The 22663-nt window shown below is 43.1% G+C and overlaps 1 protein-coding gene across 9 annotated transcripts in view; it reads right to left on the reverse strand.

Moving 5' to 3' along the window:
- The window catches only part of LOC102379548 (cystathionine beta-synthase), a 45470-nt gene that overhangs the window by 18776 nt on the left and 4031 nt on the right, over positions 1-22663 (reverse strand). For 3 of the 9 annotated variants that reach the window (XM_025214545.1, XM_025214546.1, XM_025214544.1), the window contains exons 2-5: positions 8020-8231; positions 5759-5865; positions 4638-4772; positions 1006-1085 (exon numbers count right to left, since the gene is read on the reverse strand). In XM_025214545.1, coding sequence (XP_025070330.1) covers positions 1006-1085; positions 4638-4772; positions 5759-5865; positions 8020-8231 — 534 coding nt within the window. Of the gene's footprint in view, positions 1-1005; positions 1086-4637; positions 4773-5758; positions 5866-8019; positions 8232-15440; positions 15664-17213; positions 17286-22663 lie in introns of those variants that run through there. The other 6 variants (XM_025214543.1, XM_025214547.1, XM_025214549.1 and 3 more) reach the window with 6 other exon arrangements.

Below are 22663 nucleotides of genomic sequence, written 5' to 3' on the forward strand. Positions count from 1 at the left end.
CTTTGTATTTCTACTCACATCTGATACTGGTCTCATCAGCAGGCCTGTCACCACTCCTACATTTGGCAGTTTTACAATGACCGGCAATGTCACCTCTATATAACCAATACCTTTTCTGTTTGCAGCTGCCCACCAACCTTCCCATCAGCTCCAACAGCAAACTATACAATGCACCTTTGTCTGACCAATTATTGGCAGTACATCCATATTCAGTTTCACAGCCAAGCACAGAGCATCCTCCTCCCTCATCATGATCTCTGTATGTTCAGGCAAGTTTAACCTTGTGAAGCACAAGTCATTCTGACTGACAAGCCCAGTCATAGCCAGAGGACCCACTCATAACCACTCTTTCATGACTAAGGGAGAACCAGTTTAAATTGGAACAGATCCCCGCTGCTCTAACTAGTTCTAACTAGCTGGAGCATAATAGAAGACAGCAGTAAACCTTAGTCTAGAGAAGAGAAGACTGAGGGGGGATTTAACAGCAGCTTTCAACTACCTGAAGGGGGGTCACAAGGAGGATGAAGTTAAACTGTTCTCCATGGTGGCAGATGAGAGAAAAAGGGGCAACAGTCTTAAGCTGTAGTAAGGGAAGTTTAGGTTAGATATTAGGAAAGCTTCTCACTAGGAGGGTAGTAAAGCAAGCTACCCAGAGAGGTTGTGAAATCTCCATCCTTGGGGATTTAAGACCTGGGCAGACAAAGCTTTGGCTGGGATGATCTAGTTGGGCATGGTCCTGCTTTGAGCAGGGGGCTGGACTAGACCTCCTGAGGCCCCTTCAACTCTTATTTTCTATGATTTAAAAAAAGGTGGATGTTGAGCTAGATGCAGCATCAATGTCACTGTATGGGCACTGCTATCCATGTGTGCTTATATGGTTAGAGTAAATTAATATTGACTAATATGGTCTCAGTTCAAAAGTTGAAAGATGTTCTATATTCCCCTCCACACACTTCCACATTATTCTCCCCCACATTACATGTCCCCTTCTAGGTTAACACTGACCTTCTCCATGCTCATTTTTTCTGGCATCACAATGATGCAGCGGTAGCCTTTCACGGCAGCAGCCAGGGCCAGCCCAATACCTAGAAACAGGCAAAAACATACAGAGTATGTTATGAGCGATTCTGCATAGCTCCATTTTAAAGAGGACAATTCTTCTCAGACTGAGGGGGATGTTCTTGCAGCAGCCAAAAGGTTAATCAGATCTTGAAGGTACTTAGGGAACTGGATTTTTGCACTGTCAGCATGTGCTGACTCACTCCTGACCAAAGTCAGAAGCAAGTTAAGCAAATCTTAAGTAAATCTAAGTTTCCTGGACAGGTTTCTCAAAACCACTCTGGCACTGCCCCCCCATTGTTCAGAGTAAGCATGGAGGTGAACAGGAATTCATGGATTTTAAGGGCAGACAGACCATTGCAATCATCTAGCCCAGTGGAGCCCAAGCTCTTTGCCTGTAGGCCAGATGGGAGGTGCCAGGTCCATCTGCAGGTTGCATCTGGCCAGTGGACCTGATCCAATAAGCAGAGCCAGTGAGGTGGGGACCAGATCTGGCAATGGGGTGGGAGGGATGCACAGCCCAACCCTAATCCATTTGCCTGGGGGATGGGTAGGGAGTGGGCTGGTCCTAATCTGGATGCATGGGAGGGAGAGAGGAAGGGCGAAGCATCCAGGTCCCAATGCAGACATGAGGGGAGGTAGGGGGGACATGGAGGTGGGAACATCTCAGTCCAATGTGGATGTGTGGGTGGCAGGCCTGGCCCTGATCCTGCTGTGCAACAGTGGCCCAGGCAGGGTGAATCCAGCCACACACAGCTTCTACCACTCCCCTACTGCCAAATTTTCCAACTGTAGGGATCTCCATGGACTGGATGCCATGGCTCTGTGGGCCAGATAGGACACACGAGCAAGAAGTTGAGCACCCCGATCTAGTTTGACCTCTTGAATAACAAATGGCTAATCTCATCCAAAATTTTTGTCAAGCCCATAACCTTGGGTTAAACTGTAACTTTTAGGAAGATGTCTACAAGTACTGAACAATCTACTGCATCTCTGGATAACTTGTGCCAGTAGTTGATTACACCCTCCTGTTAAACACTGTACCCCATTCCTAGCCTGAATTAATCTAGCTTTAAGCTCTGACTGTTTTCTTTCATCATGGGTTTTTCTGCTTGGAATCCCTTCCCCACTTATGTTCTTGTAGATTCTGACCAAATCTCCACTTAGTTTTCTCTGGGATCAACTAAATACATTGATCCCAAAATAGACAGCTTTTTCAGGCTCTCATTATTGGGCATGATTGCCAGATCGCAAATAATTCCTTCAATGATACTCTAAACCAGGAGCGTTAAACTCATCTGGCCCTGTGGACCAGATCTGAGGGGCCACACATTTCAAATGAGGGCTCAAGATGCATAGTAGAAGGGGTGCATGGAAGGAGAGAAACCCATTCCCATTGCTAAAGTGACTGGTTTAGTAGCTATGGGCAGAGACATGGGGAGAAAAGCACTTCCCTGTAATGACTGCCTGATTGTCTTCATTACCTTTAATAAAACAAGGCACTTTTCAAGAAGTCCTTTACCCTGCACCTTCTGCCCCAAAGATCTTGTGGCAGGAAGGACTACTTGATTAGGAGACCTCACTGTATAAAAGAGCAGGCCGTTACTTAAAGCCTGCAGTGTCACCACATGTGAGGAGATGCAGAATACAGATTCAGACTCCTACACCTCACATACGACTCAGGCCCCTGGCATATGTTACACTTACAATGCAATCAGTCTGTTAATCATGCCTTAAATTGTAACCCAGCCACATGTTCAGGGAATTAATGGCACCACAAAAATGGAAACCAGCTGCAAAATTAGTACACATTTTTTGTGTAATGGTTTTGTGGCTGGCTTCCATCATGTCTTAAATTGAATGTATGGCAAGGTCAGGACTGCACCAGGATCTCCAACTGGTCTTGGTGCAGTTCCTGCCAGCTGACAATGAGCTGATTGTTGGCAGGTTCTAGGACCACATGGTCCGGTTTGAGCCCTGGGGCAGTTGCTATCCAACTGATTATCAGGCACCCAGCTTTCTACTTGCTGGTGCAGGTGGAGCCTGGATCATGAAGGAAGGCTGGACAGTCACCTGGCTGGGGTCACCTGACCCCAGATGTCTTTCCTGCTCATGCAGGAGGCTGGACCCAATGATCCTTCAGGTCCCTTCCAGCTCTATGATTTTATGATTCTATGATCTCAGAGTCTGATAGCACTAGCAAGTAGGGTGCAACTGGGATCTGACCCCCAATTCTAAAATCATGCATTCTGCCATGCATGTGTGGGATCAGGGATCAGATCCTATTGGCCTTTAAATGAATGTGTGCCAGCAGCCGCAGGCTGCAGTTGCAGCTCTGGAAGAGTTAGTGGCAGGAGCAGAGTGCTGCCAGGATTCAGCATTTTCTATTATGATGCTGTTTGCATGTGTCAGAGGCTCTACCCTTCATACTACCTTTCTTCCTCCTGTCCAGGGCTCTTTCCTACCTATGCTTTAGAGCTGTGTGTAATTAAATGTGGCCCAAGATACCAACTGCATTTGCAATCTGAGCAGGAGCCACCTGTGTCAGCTCTCCAAAGGGGCACCTCTGTGCTGCAAGAACTGGTTCTGCCAATTCAACAGACAATGCTCAGTTCCCAGCCAGCTCCTCAGAAGAGTGCTCTGTACTGCTGGAAGTGCTGGCATTGAGACAGGAGCCCTTGGTTAGGAATCACACTCTACTCTTCTCAAGAGGAACCATGCTGTTCTGGGCTGTTTCTGATGCAGTAGCAGCTGGAAGCCCTTGTAATGAATTAGGTTCCCCATCCATCCTAACTCTTGCCGTCCCTCTCTGCCATATCCCTTGGGTACAGGATTATTCATTTCCTGTCCTCAGCTATTGGGCAGGGTCACAATTATAGAAGCTACTATAGAGAGGAATGAACTAGAGATCTTCATACTTCAGGACAGTAGTGGAAAATTAATTGCAGACTGTACCCATCAAACGTTTCCTCGATCACTGAATAACTTCGGAATTTGGAGGGAGGGGTGGGAATTACACCTTCCTATCAGGCATCCAACGCTGGCCACTGTCTGAACAAGATATTGGACTACTGATTTACTCATTCAGACAAACGAGTAGGAGGGATGACCTTTAGGATAGGGACATTGGATAGGACTGCAGGAGACCTGGTTCAGCTCCTAGTTCAGCCACACACTCCCTATATGGCCCTGTGAACTTGATCTGCTCCACAGGTCAGTACATGGCAGGGTGTGGAAAAGACAAACATCCATTCATAATGGTGACGCAGGCTATATGAGTTACCAGACAGACAGGCAATGAAACTCCGATGTATGTAGAAACTGCCCCTGCAAAATCTTAACCACCTGCTTCCCAGGCACTTAGAGGAACACCACAGTATTGTATTTCCACCACATCAGACCTTGAGTTGGGAACAAAACCACTGTGATGTTGTCCCATCCTACCAAGAGAAGATTTTTTTTTAGTCCTTTGAGTGACCAGACCTCTATAATCAGATACTCTCCTGCTTGTGCTGTGGAAGGCATTGGATTGTTTCCCCAACATTACTTCGTGGTTTCTGGGACCTGCAAATTCCTACCTGTGTTTCCTGATGTTGGCTCAATGATAGTGTCCCCAGGCTTCAAAATCCCATCTCTCTCTGCATCTTCCACCATCCGCAGGCTGATTCGGTCCTTCACACTCCCCCCAGCATTGAAGAACTCACACTTTGCCACTGAGAACAGACACATCAAACAGATTTCTTTATTCTTTTTGAAAGAAACAAATGACAAACATTCACCAGTAGCATGACAAACAGCCTTCTTGGCTTCAAAAGGGCTGTAGCCAAAATGGTTTCTGTCTCAGTTTTAAATTCCTCCCCAGCCCAGACAAAGCACCTCTGGTGTTCTTGGCCAACTTGCAATAAATATATTGGTATATTTTTGTTAGTCACAGGACTTAGAAGCCCTGCACTGCGTCTGTTTCATCATAACCCATCAATACCTTCCTTTGTTGTCTTTTCTCTGCTTGTTGCAGTGAGGTAGAGGATCAAAAAGGATTAGGAGCCCAGATGCAGGTGAAATCAAGTGAGGGGGAGTAGGGAAATATGCTGCCATTGTATTTAATCTAGACAGTATTTTAAAAGACTGTTCCTTCACCAATGAAGAATTGTCCCCTATTGCACTGTTTCATCAGGTGGGAGCCTGTCCTAACAGTTAGGAAGTTTCTTAAAATGTTCTGCCTGCCTCATTTCATTTCTCCTAGTTCTAACACCTGAGATAATAGTGAATAGAAACTCTCAGGTCTCTACGATTATTGACTTTTAAACTGTACCCATGCAGCAGTCACTGTTTAACCAGGTTATACCAATGACATCTGTTCATTTCAAGCTTTCCTTAAAAAGTCCGTTCTCCCAGCCCTTTTAACATTTCTTGTTTCCCTTTGACTTAAAACCCTGGACCTCCCCCTGGCTAAACTCATGGCAACCATGAATATTAAAGTGGGTTGACAAGTTCATTTAAAATGTGGGGGGAGAAGGGTGGTGTTTAATTAAAGTACACATTTTGTACCGTAATTTCCATGCTTGATGGAGTTCGGGTGAGTTTTTTAAGCTTTTATTTTTGTCAATTTTTCAGAAGAACAACAACAGCTACCTTTAGCAAATGCTGTTATGTGGGATTACCCACAGACTTAACAGTTGTATCTGCAGCCTGTACTCACAGAGCTCACACTTTAGTCCAAACTGCTTTCCAATCTTGTTGATCCGCACCATGGGCGTATCACCAATTTTCTCCAGGATGTTCGGCAGGATGTTTGGTGTTTTTGACCTAACACACACATACACACACACAAGCAAGGTTCTTGACAATGACAACAAGCAGGTCATACAATAGCACTAGGTGCAATTCACTCCTTTCACTACTTCATTGTTTTCAATGTACTTTTTAAAACCTATTAAAGTTTAGAAAGGCCAGAAAACCCCTGATCCAGAACCTGTGGGATAATTGGCCATCAGTCAGGTGTCATGGATAGACTAAAATATGTTGCATTTACTTCAAGCATCATCGTTACAATAGTTGGCATCATCGTTACAAACCACTTCACCAAATGAATGGATGAATAAACAATTTAAATTATTTACCTGATTATGACAACTACTTCACCAGGTTACTTAAAATGAGTTAATTTTGGTTCAGCTTCTCTGAACACGAGCTTGACAGTAACTGAGTGATTACATATTGTTGTGAATATTTTTTAAAGAATAGAAAGAGGTCTAATTTATTAAAGTTGGTTAAAAACAGAGTTTTCCAGCTTGGAAGAAACAGGTTCTAGTTTTAAGAATATTTTACTTAAGACTATTTCACTCCAGAGTGGTCACTGGAGGAAAAGCATAAATAGTACTCAATGAAATGGCCAGAACCTAGCCTCCCACCTCACAGGGAAGCACCTTAACTACCAACCTGAGGAGTTATGCTCACTTTTACTCCCTCTTTCTGACTCAATGAACCTTGAACATTTTTCTGCACAGACACATATCTTCACCACGGTGCGTGACAAGTACCCCCACCTAGATTAGCCTGTAGCCTGATGGTTACATCCCTTTTGGGAGAGGGAGCTTGGGGAGAGATGCAAATTGGAACCATCTCAGGCTGAGGAGGTATTTAATCACAGGTCTCCCACTTCCCCGGCAAGTGGCCTAGCTACCTCACCACAACACCACCCCTTTCTCCTCTTGTAGTGCTTTTAAAATAAAGCAGCTGCAACTGTATTTTTTTTAGAGAGCCCCATCCTGTCAGATGTGCACTGACACTGCCCAAGACTGGGTCCCTCAGGCTGGATACTTAGGGCATCTTTACACATATTCAGGGCGAGGGGGGGGTGGGGGGTGTGCTTTAATTAAAGTGGCTCTTGGAGTCGTTCTAATTAAAGTGCCCACAGTGTCTCATGTATTCAGTGTCCTGTTCTTCAAAATTGCAGTGGGGGCGTTTTAACTAAAGCTCTTCGACAAGCTTAATGCACCCCAGATGCCATTTTGAAGCACAGGGATGCTGAATACATGCCACACGAAAGCTGCTGGAGCATACTAATTAGCACACTCCAGCAGACTTGAGTCTGCTCTGACATGCTGTAATTACAATGTGTCGGAGCAGAATCCCTGCATGTCTATAGGAGCCCTTAGTTCCTGAATCCTGACCATGCTTAGACATTAGATAGGTACCAAGCGGTTGAGATTTGACCAGTTCTGGGTATACACAGGCACACACTGAGAGAACATTAAGGCAATAATTATAAGATGCTCAGTGAGTTCAGGTGCCACCAGTTGGGTGGCAGCTGAGCAGGAGTTTTATGGATCATGATGTTGGAGTTGTCTATATTCTGCTTAAATCCTGCTCAAGCAGGGCACCCAAGTTCTTAACTACACCTAGCCTCAGATTCCTGGTCATCTTATTAATGTTCTGTCTGCAATTGCTTTTAAGCTAGCAGTGTGTAGGTAGGAGGAAAGGGAATGTGTAATCATGACAGAATGAAGGAGTTAGGAAGAGAAACAACATATAAACCTTCAAGGCACAAGAACTGGGTCACAGCAGGGTCACCCACTGGAGGCATCATCTTACTCAGCAACAGTGCTAGCTAGAATGATCCATGTCCTCCTGAACAGCTGCCTTGTTTAAATCAAACAAAATTCAGAGTTTGGGAAACAGAGAGTGAAGTCCTGAAGACCCATTGGGAGTTTGCTACTAGCTTCAGCAATGCCAAGATATCACCCAGAGCATCTGCACCAGCATAAATTATTTAAAAAAAACACTAATTAACTAAACTGATGCAAACCCATCCTATAACACAAACTAAGTTTAAACTGTTATCACTTTGGTCTGAACCAGCTAACTAAAGCTACTTTTAGTTAATCCTATGGAATTCTTGGAGGGGATCAGCTCCTGCTTAACAAAAGCAGACAGAGCAGAAACGGCGGTATTACTTACAAAGTTGAATGATAATGAGGGGATTCTGAAAGGGGCTTCCCCAGTTTCCAGGTACACTTGCTAGTCGTGTCAGGTCGGATCCACTTCCTTTCTTTCTCCCCGGTGTTACAGGGCTCCTTCTCGGGTCCTCCATTCTGCACACAATTGGCAGACAAGTGAGGGCAAGAATTTGTGTCCATCTCAGGTTTGGGAGGGACAGAAGGCATCGGATCCTTCAAAGAGAAAAAAGAGCCTGCCATTACTCACCCTTACCAAAAACTATTTGCTGGTCAATGGCAAATATAATTCAAGTCCACAACACTGTCAAATCATTGGTGTTGCTGCTGCTGTCACTATTATTATTACGCAGCCCTACACACTGGCATTTCTTCTTCTTTTGCAGCTTAATTAACCCTTGCCTGGAATTTCACCCTGTAGATATGTAATACTCACATGATACATATGGCAGATTACTTAATTAAGTCATTCGCACTAAATCCCAATGGGATACATAAAGTGATATATTATTATAGAAGCAACCCTATATGATGGTGGTGCCAAGTTACACTATGTCCTGCTACTGTCTTGCCAACATTAAGCAAAATAAAACTTATGCTTCCTGGAACCTGTAGCTCTCCTTAGACGCACCATGGATTTATAAAGTGGCATGATGATACTTTTAGTTTTGTTTACAATTTCCTTCTTAATAATCCCTAATATTGTTTGCCTTTCTGATGGCTACTGAACACTGAGCTGATGTTTTTAGTGAGCTGTCCACAATGACTCCCAGATCTCTTTCCTAGATGGTGATAGCTAATGTAGAACCCAACACAACGTAGGTATACTTTGGGTTATTTTTGCCCAGGTGCATCACTTCACACTTATCTACATTGAATTTCATCTAACATTTAGTTGTCCATTTGCTCAATCATGCTTAGTTCTTCGCAGTCCACGTTGGTTTTTACCACTTTGAATAATTTCGTGTCATTGGCAAATATAGCCACCTCACTATTCATCCCCTTTTCCAGATCAATTTTGAAAATGTTAAACAGCACTGGTCCCAACACGCATCCCTGGGGGACCCTGCTGTTTAATTCTTTCCATGCTGAAAACTGACCATTTATACTCAATGTTTGCTTTCTTTGAGCCAATCTCTAATCCACGAGTGGACATTCCCTGTAATCCCCCGACTGCCTAATTTGGGTAACAGCCTCTGATAGGGGACCTTTTTTGGAAGTCCAAATATAACATATCAACTGGATTGCCCTGATCCACCTGCTTATGGACACCCTCAGAGAACTCTAGGAAATTGGTGAGGTATGATTTCCCTTTGACAAAGCCATGTTATGTTCTCTAGCAAGTCATGTTCTTCCATGTGCTGAACAATTCTATTTTTTATTTTTGTTTCTACCAGTTTTCCAAACCAGAAGTTAGGTTCGCTGGCCTGTAATTCCCTGCAACCCCACTAGAGCCTTTTTTAAAACCGGCAACCCTCCAGTCCTCTGGTACTGTTTTTAGTGATAGGTTATATACTACAGTTAGGAGTTCAGCAATTTTTGAACTAAGATCCTTCAGAACCCTAGGGTGAATGCCATCAAGTCCTGGTGATTTTCTATTCTTTAGTTTATCAGTTCCTCTGCAACCTCATCTATTGAGACCTCAATTTGGGTCACCTCTACTAACTTGTCCTTAGCATCTTCCACAATTAACACAGATGCAAAGAATGCATTTAGTTTCCCAGAAATGGCTCTGTCATCCTTTAATGCCCCTTTTACACCTTGAACATCCAATGGCCCAGCTGACTCCTCTGGCTTTGGTTCCTAAAGTACTTAAAGAATTTTTTATTATCACCTTTTGTGTCTCTAGCAACTTTCTCCTCAAATTCTCTCAGCTTGTCTTATTCCAGTTTTACATTTGATTTGCCAGAGTTTGTGCTTTTCCCCCCGCCCCTCATTAGGATTTTACTTCAACTTCTTGAAAAAAGCATGTTTTCTGCTTATTACCACTACAACTCTGCCATTAAACCATGCTGGCTTTCTTTTGGTCCACTTTCCGTTTTGTTTTGTTTTTGATTTGCAGTAAGCATTTCCTCTGCACAACAAATATGGTGTCTGTAAGCAGTTCCCATGCTGCTTGCAAGTTCCTCACCTTCTTAGGGACCCCTTTTAACTTCTCACTTCCTCATTTTGATGAAGTCTCCCTTTTTAAAGTCACAGATGACTGTGGTCGATTTTCTTCTCATCTCCCCTCCTACATGGACCCAACTGCATTGTGGTCAAGGTTGCTGAGCAGCTCAGTAACCTTTTGCACCAAATCCTGAGCATTGCTTAGGACTAGGTCAAAAATGGCCTTTTCTCTTATACGTTCCAGGACTAACGGCTCTAGTAGAAGTTCTTTATAACTCAAGAAATTTGGTTTCTGTATCCTGGCTTGATATTAGATTGACCCAGTCTATTTGTGGCTGGTTGAAGTTCCCCATTATTGCTGTGTTTTCTGCTGTTGCAGCCTCTCTCATCTCCCTAGCATTTCTTGTTCACTGCTGCTATCCCAGTCTGGGGGTCAATAGTATGTTCCTAGATGTACTTTTTTTCTATTTTAACTCAGGATTTCTATCCACAAAGATTGTATGGTACCCTCTCTTAGGAGTTGAAAAATCTACCCTATTCGATTTGATGCAGTCTTTGATGTAGAGTGCAACTCCTTTGATGTGGAGTACGACCTACTCCATCATAGCTGTATAATTGGCATCCTGGTATTAAAGCATGCCATGGATTTTCCTCATTCCACCATGTTTCAGAGACACCCATTATGTCAATATCATTATTTACTGCTAAGCATTTGAGTTCCCCCACCTTTGATCTGAGACTTCTAGCATTGGTATAAAAGCATGTTAACCATCGCATATTAACCAATTACTTCCAATGTCTGGTCAGTGCAATGGCAGGACAGGAATCTCATCTCCTTTGCTTTTACCTATGGCATATTGCAAGGGATTCTTATGTTTATGGTTTCTGCCAGGTAGTAGAGTTGGATATTTGAGTGGTCAATAAAAACATTATCAATTAACTGGTCAAATAATGTGTTAAAACAGTAAAGAGAGAAACTTTAATCTTCACTAGGTTAGATACTTAGGCTGTTACAAAAATCATATTAGTTGTTATTTAAGAAATAATGGAACTGAATTCTAAAAAAAATGAAATGAATTATTATAGCTTGGAATGTTAGGCAAGTACAATTCTGAATGGCATTCAATAATGAACAGTTCTCTACTTTGGCTCTTACCCTGGACACCCAGGGTCAGCTCAAACAATTATTAAATTAAAAAAGAAAATAAATTAAAGCACATATAACAACTATAATGCACCAAATCCAGTTTTTAAATGTAGGTAGGCTAAGTAGGCAACAAGCCAACTCTTCAAGCATCTTGCTGTTTGAATCTTCCTGTTTCTGTTTGGAGATTAATGCAGGCACGGCAGATGGCAAGTAGGAGAAACATTTCTATGCTGCTGGTTTGGGTTTTTCCTTCAGCACAGAGTAGGTCCTGTAGCTCCATATGGCTTAAGATGGGGACAGGGCAGCAGCATAATTAGGGGTGGGTGAACAAGGTGCCAACTTAGGAGGGGTGCCAGAATGGTCTCCCAGCACTTCAGTGTCTACTCCAGAAAAAAAAATGGCTCTTGCATGGACACTGCACTGCTACTGTAACAGCAATTGTTGGGGTGGGCAGACTATGCTGTGGCTGCAGCAGCTGGGGGCTGTTTGAGTCTCTGGCCTAGGTAAGACTCCTGAGTTTCCTCTCCAACACCCACCATCTCTTCTCCCAGCTCTCAGAACACCTTCCTGAGCATCTCCTCCCACGCTTCCCTGCCCATGTCTCCACAGTCGTCCCCCTGCTCTCCTGCAGGGCTTGCCCGGACTGCATGGGTGACTGACTGGTACCTCCTGGCTCGGGGGGGGCGCACCAGCTGCTGATCACCAATGGGGGAGGTCCCCCAGTGGCTGATTGCTCACCTGGGGGGAGGGGGGGGTGTCCAGCAGGGTCCAATAGCCACCGGCAGCAAAAATGCCAGTACTTATTGTAGGGGAGGAGGGGCAGCACCGGACAGCGCTCCCCATGCTGGAGTGCAAACCCTGCTCATCACACCTTTGAGAAGGTGGGGGAAGGAGAGGAGAAGGCTGAAAAAACTCAGGAAAGAGGAACAAGGTGGGGAGGGGTACCTGCTCCTAAATGGGGTGTATTTGTCTCTCTTGACTCTTGTCCCTGATGAAATGGAATAATTGATCAACTGACAGGATGGTCGGGACAAGCGTTTACAATGGGACTGTCCCAGCAAAAGCAGAAGTTTTGGTCACCCTATTCATGGAATATTTAACAATATTTGACCATAAGCGAATAATAGGCAGTCAGTTGACAATATCTGACTGATCCATTGACTGGCTTTCCAGCCCTACCTGGCAGGGAAAACACAATGTATCTGGGTCCATGAAGGCAGTTTTCCTTAAGCATGCTTGAAGAAAACTGCTCTTCTGGCGTGGTTTAGTACCCACCGAGGTTTTGGGGTTTTAAGCCCACTTTATGGAAATGGAAGGCCATATGGCTGAGGGCACGTGAAACTAGGGGGCATCTGAACCCCAAACCTCCGGGCTTGGGCCTGCACATAAGATGCCTGCCAAAGACCTTGGAAACATATGAAGTCCCAGCTGGGGGTGGAAGATGTTTGCCGGCTGTAGGGCCACTTATGGTTCTGGACTGAGTCATGGATTTGGATTGATTTGGCTTGGAACATGAAAAATGTCCTTAAAAAAAAAAATATATATATCTTGGGAGTAGGGAATGAGGATTCAAAGTGGCAATTTTGATAAACCCTTGGTTCAATGGTAACTGCTGAATGCAGAAGACCAGACTCAATGGCCTGAGAGACCTCCTTCAGCCCTGTGTTTCCCCCTTCCCCTGCGGGTCAGAGACTAAGACTTGTAGGGGGCAGAGCTGTGCAGCTGGCCCTGCTGGCAGCGGGGGGAGTGGAGGAACCCCTCCAGTGTGGGGCCCCTCCTAGCTGGGTAGACCCCAACTTGGGGGGAACCTGGGGCCAGGCGGGGGGGGCCTCTGGAGACCATTGTGGAATGGAGACCATTCTGGCACCCCTCCTAAGTTGGCACCTTGTTCACCCACCCCTAATTATGCTGGGCTGAAAAGAGGAGGCAGGATGCAGGGCTAGGGAGCAAAGGCTTTGCTGCCTCAGCTCTGTGACAGCCTGGAGGCAGGACCAGCTTAGCTCAACTAAGCTGGAGCACAGGAGTGTAGGCAGAGATTAGCCTGCCCATTAGCAAAGGAGGGGGAGAGGATAAGCAGTAAAGCATCCTGGGATGCTGGGGGACTGCATCCTAACTTCAGGTGGGAGGGAATCTGATACACAAGTTTGATAGACCACTTTAACCTAAACTGCTAAAATCCGATGCTACATCCATCATAGTCTATCTTTACAGGTATTCTGCCATTTTGAAGCCAGTCTATGTGCACTGAACTTCTGTTCTGTTCCAGGTCTGGACCAGTTTCCGACCACTTATACCAGTTTATATGAAATGTTTGTCTCTAGCCAAATGGTTCTTCTCAGTCTCTTCAGCAAGGTAATGAGGGAAATGGGTCTGAGCATATGGAAAATTGTTCAAAACAAATAAAAACTCGCACACAAATTCAAACCAAGCCGCTACCTGAAGTTCTTTCACCACACCACACAGGATAGTAAACACGGGCAGGTTCTCATGGAGGGTTTTACAGAGGTTTACAAGAGGGTTTTTTCCCCACTAAATACATTTCCTGAAATACTCACTCACTGTCTAATGTCTCACTAATGAGGAATATTCCACAGAGATGGTTAAAACAGGTCTTTAGATGAAGTTGTGTCTAAAAAAGCCCCAGTGAAATGGCTTTAAAAAAATGAGGGGTAAGATTTTTTTGCGGATGATCTCTTTTATTGGATCGACCGCATGGTTAGGATAGACCCAAGGAACAGACTTGAGGAAAGGTATTATGATACCTGAAAACTTACCTATGTCTATTCCAACCATGCAGTTAGTCCAATAAAAGAGATCATCCACAAACATTTTTGCCTCATGCACATTTCCTGGACTATCATGGCTACAGCATCACTTCAACACTTCAGAAAATACAGGAGTTCATTTTCTAACTACCTTACATGGAAATTGACACTAAGCATTCCCCTTGCTTGAAAGATTATGAATCGTTAAAGATTCTGTCAAAAATTATTATAAATTCACTGCATTAGATGGATGTCATAGTTTGCCTTTTGCTCTGGAAGCTGTTTTCTAGAGCTGTGCTAAAACCAGAACTTCAAACTTCTTGAAATTGTTACTGGATGGAGAAAACTAAATTCTCTTCCCTTGTATGAGCTTAGTTCCATGTCAGAGCCAATACTAGAAGGCATCCGTTTTCTAGTAATGGTTAGGGTGGAGCTAAATTCTTGCAAGGGCTGATTTTGTGATAAAGCAGCTAAAAAGGCAAAATTACTCAATAACTGATCTTGTTACACATTGGAGCCACCTTGGCCCCAAGCCAGCCTAAAATTTGAACATCACTCTAATGTGGGTCCAAGCACTACTGCTTCATATTACTTATGCTGTTTTCATGCCTAAGGTGCCCAACTCATATTTCAGCTCTTCATTTTTTGCTCTCAGATCAATTAGCCTGCTTGAAGGTCTGTAGCACGTTCAAGATATGTACCCCAACAATAAAACATCTGTGTTCATGAATTTGTTCCCACTGTCTCAATGAAAGCATTTTAAGTCCACATCTAGACCAAGTTCTATCCCGATTAACCCATGAAGCCCCACTGATTTTGGTGCACAGCAGAATTTGGTGCTTTTGAATGAAGTAGATCAACTGCTAGACAAACTAGTTATGGATGAGGGGCAAAGCACTCTACAAGAGTGGTTACAATAGGTCTCCAGGTCAAGCTGTGCTTAACAAAAAGGCTCTTTACCTAAGTTCTGTTTAATTTACCTTCTCGCTTTGCATCTTAACAAGATTGCCAAGTCTTCTGCTAACATTATGCTCAAGCTTAACAGCCTTTCCCCTTTAGGTCTTACAGATTCATTTCATTTTCATTGAACTATAGCCCTTGGGCTATAGCTGCTGCTGCTATAAGCAATGCTGGCATAGTTACGTCAGTAGTGCCTCCTATCACAGACATGTTGTCTGAAGTAGGAATGCATTTTCAGCTGGCAGCAAGTTACGAGACCACCACGAACAGCATTAGCTAAGCCACGTCTACCAGCGGAGCTGCATCCAAACAAGGGGTTTTGCTGGCACAGCTACATTTCCTATGGGTTGTGACCGTCTCACATCCTGAAACAATAAAACAATGCCAGCAAAGCCAGATCTTAAGAGAAAGCTTCCACAGAACGAATCCCATCAGACTGAGTACCTCAAGCACGGCACCAGATCTCCTTAGTGCTGACTTCGACATGTTCCTAAGCGTGGATTTAATACACAAGAGACTCGATTCACTCCAGAGTCTCTTTTTGCTACTGTTCACAAAGAAGAATGAGTTTCTCCAAGGCTTCAGGGTATGAAGGTTAAAATGCTGAGTCAGGCAAACTTTTGTACTGGGTGTAAGACACGTGCGCTGCTTTTAATGAACCAAGATGCTGCAAAACAAAGCGGACAAGACATGCAAACATATAGCATTAGGAAGAGCTGGGCAGTAGAGGTACCAAGTTAAGCCAAATCTGAACTACTACACAATAGTTGGAAGATTCCCTCACAGACGTAAACAACTGAAGCTCTTTTGATAGCACTCATCCTATTCAATGCCATCCTTCATCACTGTTGAAGAAGCACCCTTGATGAATCAACCAAATATGTGCAAGTGTTACAAGAGGCACCCAGCAAGGGAACAATTTGAGAAATGACTTTTTAAAGAAAACACGGGCAATGTTCTTCCCATTCTGCTTTTCCTCCATAGGAAGAGTCCAATCACAAGACAAATCTGTAGCAAATTCTTCCTACTGTTAAATTAGTGCTGCCTGTATGAATCCAGTAGAACTGCATGCAGCAAACAAAAACATTTTTGGACGTTAGGAAATGAGATCTAAAAAGAGTCTTGGTGTTTTATAAATTAAATGATGCCTGTAACAGAATGAGCTAGTATCTCCAAGTCCAGCTGCACAAAGGGGATTTCCCTTGTCTGCAGAGATGTACATCTGGCTCAAGTCTTTCAAATATCTGTGTTTTTTCTTATTTTTTTTAATTGGATTCTGTAATGATGTTGTGGTAGGTTCCACATCTACTTTCATGTTTGTACAGCACCTGGAACAAGGCCCCAGTGTGGAGCTTAGTCTCTGGGTTCAAACACAAAACAAATATTATGTAAAAACAGACACATTCTCTGTATATTTATCTGATCAATGGAAGAGCAATGAGAAAGTGGAACCATGTGATACCTGAACTTCAGCATATGAGTCTTCAATTTAGCACACACCATTGATCACTTTTACCTTCTGCCCACTAATTACCTTCCCTGGCAATGATTCAGGAAGGCTCCAAATCCCTAAACAGGTTTAAATAGTCACCATTTAGAACAAACATAAAACAAGCCACAAACCTAAAACCTCTTAGTCGAGTGTTTGTCTTTCCCTCATCCCATCCCAAATTAAAAACTACACAAGTCTGAGGCCCAGCACAGGTCAAGTTCAGTCTAAAGGCTTATCAGACAGGTACCGATAAGGTCTAATATGTCACAAGCACACAGGGCTAAAAGATTTCAGTCTCATCAGTAGGAAAGGGGATATTCTCAGCAACCCAGTGGAACCCAACACTCACTTTTATTCTTGGAATATCCTGAGATGTACCAAAAATGGCATCATTTAGGGCAATATAAGAAAGGTCTTTTACAGAGGGTTTTGTGACTCTTCTTGGTGTACAAATTGTTGTGTAAAGGATCACTAAGAAAGCTGGCATGCATTTGCTGAGAACAGGTGTGTGATGTCACTGGAGGCTGGGAGCCAACAGAATTTAAGAGGAAATAATCCTAGTTTACAAAGCAAGTCCAAGGAGAACCGTGTGGTCTAGCAATGCCAATGCCTCTGGAGTGTCCCAGAAGAAAGGAGGCAGAGTTTGTTAACAGAAAAGGGATGTGGTTATTTTATTACTATGACCTGCTGTACAAGAAGGGTGTGGCTTAGAAACAATTCTGTACCTGGTACTTACCACCACACCTCTTTAGCCTTCTTGCTTCAAGAGGCTTCAGTAAAGTTTTTTTTCCCCTCTCCTTCAAAAAAAGAAAAAAAGGAAAACACATTAAAATGTTGTGAAAGTCTTCTTAAGGGACAGCAACGTCATGTTCACCATAATGGAACTAATATCACCAGCTTCATGGATAGACAGCTGCAAGGCACAAAGAATACAGATTGTTCACTATAACAATAAGTGGCAAGGAGAGAGGGTTTTGAACAGTGCCTTCCGTTTTCACAAAGGCACTCCGTGCAATGTATTTGAGGGCGAGGAAGGCAGAAGGCATTTTCCAAGAGTAACTCTAGATCTCTTCAGATTTTGCTATCTTTCTCACAAAGCCTTTGAGAATCATTGCTAAGTCCCTACCAGCTGAACATGGAGTGTGATATGTATATACATTACAAAAGAGTACATATTGCAGGGAGGGAAGAACCCATAGAACTGCTCCCCAGTGGAGCAGCAAGATTATAAACACGGATCCTGGTTTTCTCTGATAAAAAAAAATCCTCAATTTTCAGATGTAAAAAAGTAACCCAAAATATATATATATATATATATATAGCCGTACTCCTTCAAAGAAACTCCCTACTCATTAGTTCACACCCTCCTCAACAACCCCTCCCATGAGACAATCTCCTTCCTTATATCCTATTTCATGGATAAGAGGATATCTTCCCCGCCCCAAACACACACTCCCTCTCTTGATACTGACTGCCCTACAAACTCCCTCATCATCCCCTTTCTTATAGGGCCAGTGAAGTCTGCTTCACAACAAACCCCACAGACTAGCACTACTAACTACACTTGATCACAGGGATGTTATTTCTGTTTAACCAGAAATTACAGAACTGTTAAGAGGAAAAAGCTGTGTCTGCTATGTTCAGCCAGATTTTGAACATGTTCGTTTTGAAAGAAGGGGACACAGGTTCAGGATTTTAAACAATGTTTCTGGCTGGGACTACTATTTTTGCATAAGAGGAACAGTTCCAAGGTAGAAAAAAGCAGAACAAATTATCACAGCTGCCACAAAACCCCTATCCTGGGACACAATATTGACTTTAGAAGATATTGCTCCCATGAAAAAATGCAAGGCTGGCACTTGGCAAAGACTCCACGAACAAAATAGATACACCAACATCTTTGCCGCACCAGCCCAGACACTAGTATATTTACCAACAGTCACCAGAACATACAACAAGCTGCTGCTATGAAGAACAAGACCCTGGAGTACTTCCAAAAATACTTTTTTCCAGGGTGAGAGACTGGTTTGGGCCATGTTGGTCTAAAAGCATAGGCAGATAAAATTCTTGGGGTAGAGGCAATATCTTTTATTTGACCAACTAAATAATAGCACAGAGTTTTTTTGCTACTATTTAGTTGGTCTAATAAAAGATATCGCTTCTACCTCAAGAGTTTTGCCCATCTTTCCCAGGATGACACCCTTTTAGTGAAGATATTCTGGAGGGCTTCACCAGGATGGAGGCAAGGACCAGATTCATGCCAGAACCTGCACTGGGCTTTCCTGTTGGTGGCCCATCACTGGTAGGGAGTACATGGAAAAAGTGGGATAAAACAGAAACAAAGCTGCAGAGACAGAAAATTGCAGCAACCTCCTCTTTTTCTGGCCTGCCTCCTATGAGCAGCTGGCAAGGAGGGGTTGGGGGAAGGGCATAGACTGGGCAGCCAAGGTGTACTATGACTCAGTGGATCTCACCATCAGCCTCTACCAGGGAGCAGTGCTGCTGTGCTGACTCCCCTATCAAACTCCTCCATCATAAAAAAAAGCCAAGGCAGACCAGCAGCACTAACCCTCTCCCTGAAGGAAATCTCTCATGGGCTATAAGCTTTTAGCCAGGCTGTAAAAGCTACACCCTTATTAGGAATAAATTCGCCATGCTAATTAGAAGGGCTGATCTAACCTCCTCCACTACACACACAGCAAGACATTGGAGAGATGCTGAATAGAAACATGTATAAACTGTGGAAAGGCATTTATTCCAATGCTCATGTCAACTACTTTCTAGAACATAAACCAAAAAAAAAAAAAGCAATCTATAGAAAACCTTAGTTGTATCCAATCCCTTAAATTTGGGGAGATGAAGAAAAACGTCCTTAAAATCTGCTGCTCCCTCTTTTCTATAGAACTTTCTTCAATCAGAGAGCACCCAGCTATGAGCTTTGTATCTCTTATTACTGCAAATCAGGGTATTCATCTATGAAGCACCAGGCTAGGTGAACAGTGGCTACAAGCTGTTACCATTTTGTGGGTGCTTGGTACACTGGTAATCTCAGTTCAGATCCAGATGAACCAGGAGCCACATCCCCAGGCAGAAGTTTCCAAAGACAATTTTTCCAGCTGCTCTGCCTTCCTGGCTGTAAAGATCAAGACTGAAAATCAGCTTGGGAATTTGTTCCCAATAGTGTCTGTGCCGCACTTTTTCAGGATGAAGAATGTCAGTTTCCAAAGCTATTAACCCAATGCGTTCCCTGAACACTTCACATATGGGTGTATTTCCCACACCATTTAAAAGAAACAAATCAATTAGATCCTGTCTGTGCAGTTTCTGAGTCCTGCCTGCAGCTAAAATTTTGTCCAAAAGGCAGGTCCACAAGTTAGACCTGGTGGATCAGAGTCAACAATACTAAGGTCTGACTGCCAAAGAGGAGGTAAAGCGTACAAGTCCCTTCAGCCTTGGCCTGAGAATGGGATACACTTTACTTCAAGCATGCAAAAAATCCAGCTGAAGGCAGCAGGCATTCTCACGGGCTTAAATGCTTTGCTGGAGTGGATACTTAGCATCCTTCCCAGCTTTGCCTCTTATAGGTATTGCTGTAACATCTGGATACCACACACAGCCGTTAGAAGGCTCCAGAAAGACCACTAATGCCACAGGTAATTTTTATGCTCTCTCTTTGTGACTCCCTCAGAGCAGTCAGTCTGTGTCAGTCGCATCAGTCAAGGACCACTGAGTAATCTGAAATTACTGGGGACTGAAATAATCACATTCTGGTTCTGGAAAAAAGACATCTGAGAAGAAGGGGTGCAGATGTGCCCCTAGAGGATTCCAGAGTTGAAAGCCCAATTCTCTCTCAGTGATCTCATCCAATAGGGGAAGATGTGGGTGCAAGCTTTTCCCTGGATCAATAATCATCTTCAACCTTGGATTAGTAGATCCAAATACTTCATGATTTGAAATGGAAGTGTTACAATTTTCCCCTGCCTTTTTAATGCTCCAGGATTTTACAGCTATGATGGCAAAGGAACTGTAAAGGTTTTGTTTAAGAACTTCTGGCCTAAGGACAGCAAAATGTTCTATTTTGCCATCTTGCCCAGATGGGGAGGATTGCATGTAGGCAGTTATGGAGCTGGTGAAACTGGTGTAGTGAGCAGGGACACGATTTCTGGCATGTCCTCAATTTGCATGAGAATCAACAAATCAGCTTTTTTGGGACTAGTCTGACAAGTTAGAAGAGACTTTTTAATGAGAGAGCATTACAAGAAGAAACCAGAAAACTTCTGTCTTTAATTTTAAGTAACCCTAGCCTTAACTTTCATTATCCAGTTCTGTATTAGAGCAGATTACTCTTGTCTATACTTAGAGTAGACCTGATGTTTCTCTACTCAAAACATAAGTATGGAGAACTATATTATTCATCTGTAAAACTCAGAATATACTTTACTAGTCAAAGCAAGAGAAGTATTATTCCTTTAATTATACAAGGCACCAAAATGAAGTGGCTTGCCCATGGCTAACTACTGCAAAAAGTGGACTCTCAGCTTGGTTCCTGGCACAGTTCACTGGATCACAGGCTTCCCCAAGAACTACGCTCTGCCAAGGTCCTTTCTATGTCATACATTTTGTTGGGGTGGCATCTGTGATAAAAGCTGGCAGAAAGGTGTACTTGTTCCCACTGAATGCAGAGGAGATTGGCAGTTGTGAGTGACATGTTTCTGGTAGGAGAAAGTAAAAACGAGAGGCTCAGGTCTAGTCAGCACACAGACTTGAACAGATTTAACTGTTATTTCAAATTGATTTAACTGAAACATGGTGATTTCAAGTATTGATGTATACCTGTCTTCCTGCGTTAAATTCAGGTAAGTATATCCCAGCTGTTTTTTTTTTTGTTTGTTTTTTTTTTTAATATAAAGAGAAATCCCATTTCAAATAAACAGTTCAGATGTGTATGTAGAGAGGCCCCCAGCAGGGGCGGATCTAGGATTTTGAAAAGGGGGATATGGGTGGTGTGGTGCATCATCCTATATAGCACAGCATATATTTTTCTCCAGGTAAAAAGAAACTAGAAGCTTTATTAATATGCCAGGGGCCTAGGGCTATATTATTCAGTTTAAGATCAAAACAAAAACAAATAGAACTTTACTGGAACGAGTTACAGACTTGAACAGATTTAACTGTTATTTCAAATTGATTTAACTGAAACATGGTGATTTCAAGTATTGATGTATACCTGTCTTCCTGCGTTAAATTCAGGTAAGTATATCCCAGCTGTTTTTTTTTTTGTTTGTTTTTTTTTTTAAATATAAAGAGAAATCCCATTTCAAATAAACAGTTCAGATGTGTATGTAGAGAGGCCCCCAGCAGGGGCGGATCTAGGATTTTGAAAAGGGGGATATGGGTGGTGTGGTGCATCATCCTATATAGCACAGCATATATTTTTCTCCAGGTAAAAAGAAACTAGAAGCTTTATTAATATGCCAGGGGCCTAGGGCTATATTATTCAGTTTAAGATCAAAACAAAAACAAATAGAACTTTACTGGAACGAGTTAAAAACAGTCTGCAAAGCTGTGAAATAGGAGCTACCAGAAGCAAGGAAGGAATAATAGAATTGCAGAAGAAAGGCTAGCTTGATTAGTGGAACATCAAGATCATTGAAAAGGAGAGAGTGTCATTAACACCCATGAAATAAGGAATTCAGAAGGAACTAGGTAGATTTGTAATAAACCATGAATTCAACTAACGAAATCAAAGGGAGAGTGTGAGCGCACCAGTGTAAGCCCTAGATCTGCCCCTGGCCCCCAGCTATAATAAAAACCTTGAAGCAAACAGAGAGAAAGCGCTTAGACTGGAGGCAACTCATAGACTAACCAGTGAATTTGAAAACAAAAAATTAACCTAGCTCAGCAGTCTTGCTCTTTCAACCAAAACAAACCACTTCTGGATGCTCCCCCTTACAAATCACATGGCACAAGAGATGCTTCTTACATAACACAACATAAGATTAAACATAGCAGATAAAATCACTGTACAACAGCCTTAAGCTACAACTTTGCCTCGGTTACGCTTATCACATTGAGAAAATTACCTGCTTCTTTGGCAGACAAACCGTATTAAAGTGGGCTTGCCAAAAGCAGAGCTACATCATAATAAAACCTTAACAATTTCATAACACTCTTT

Source organism: Alligator sinensis, unplaced genomic scaffold (assembly GCF_000455745.1).
Source record: "Alligator sinensis unplaced genomic scaffold, ASM45574v1 scaffold643_2, whole genome shotgun sequence".
Lineage (NCBI taxonomy): Eukaryota > Metazoa > Chordata > Crocodylia > Alligatoridae > Alligator > Alligator sinensis.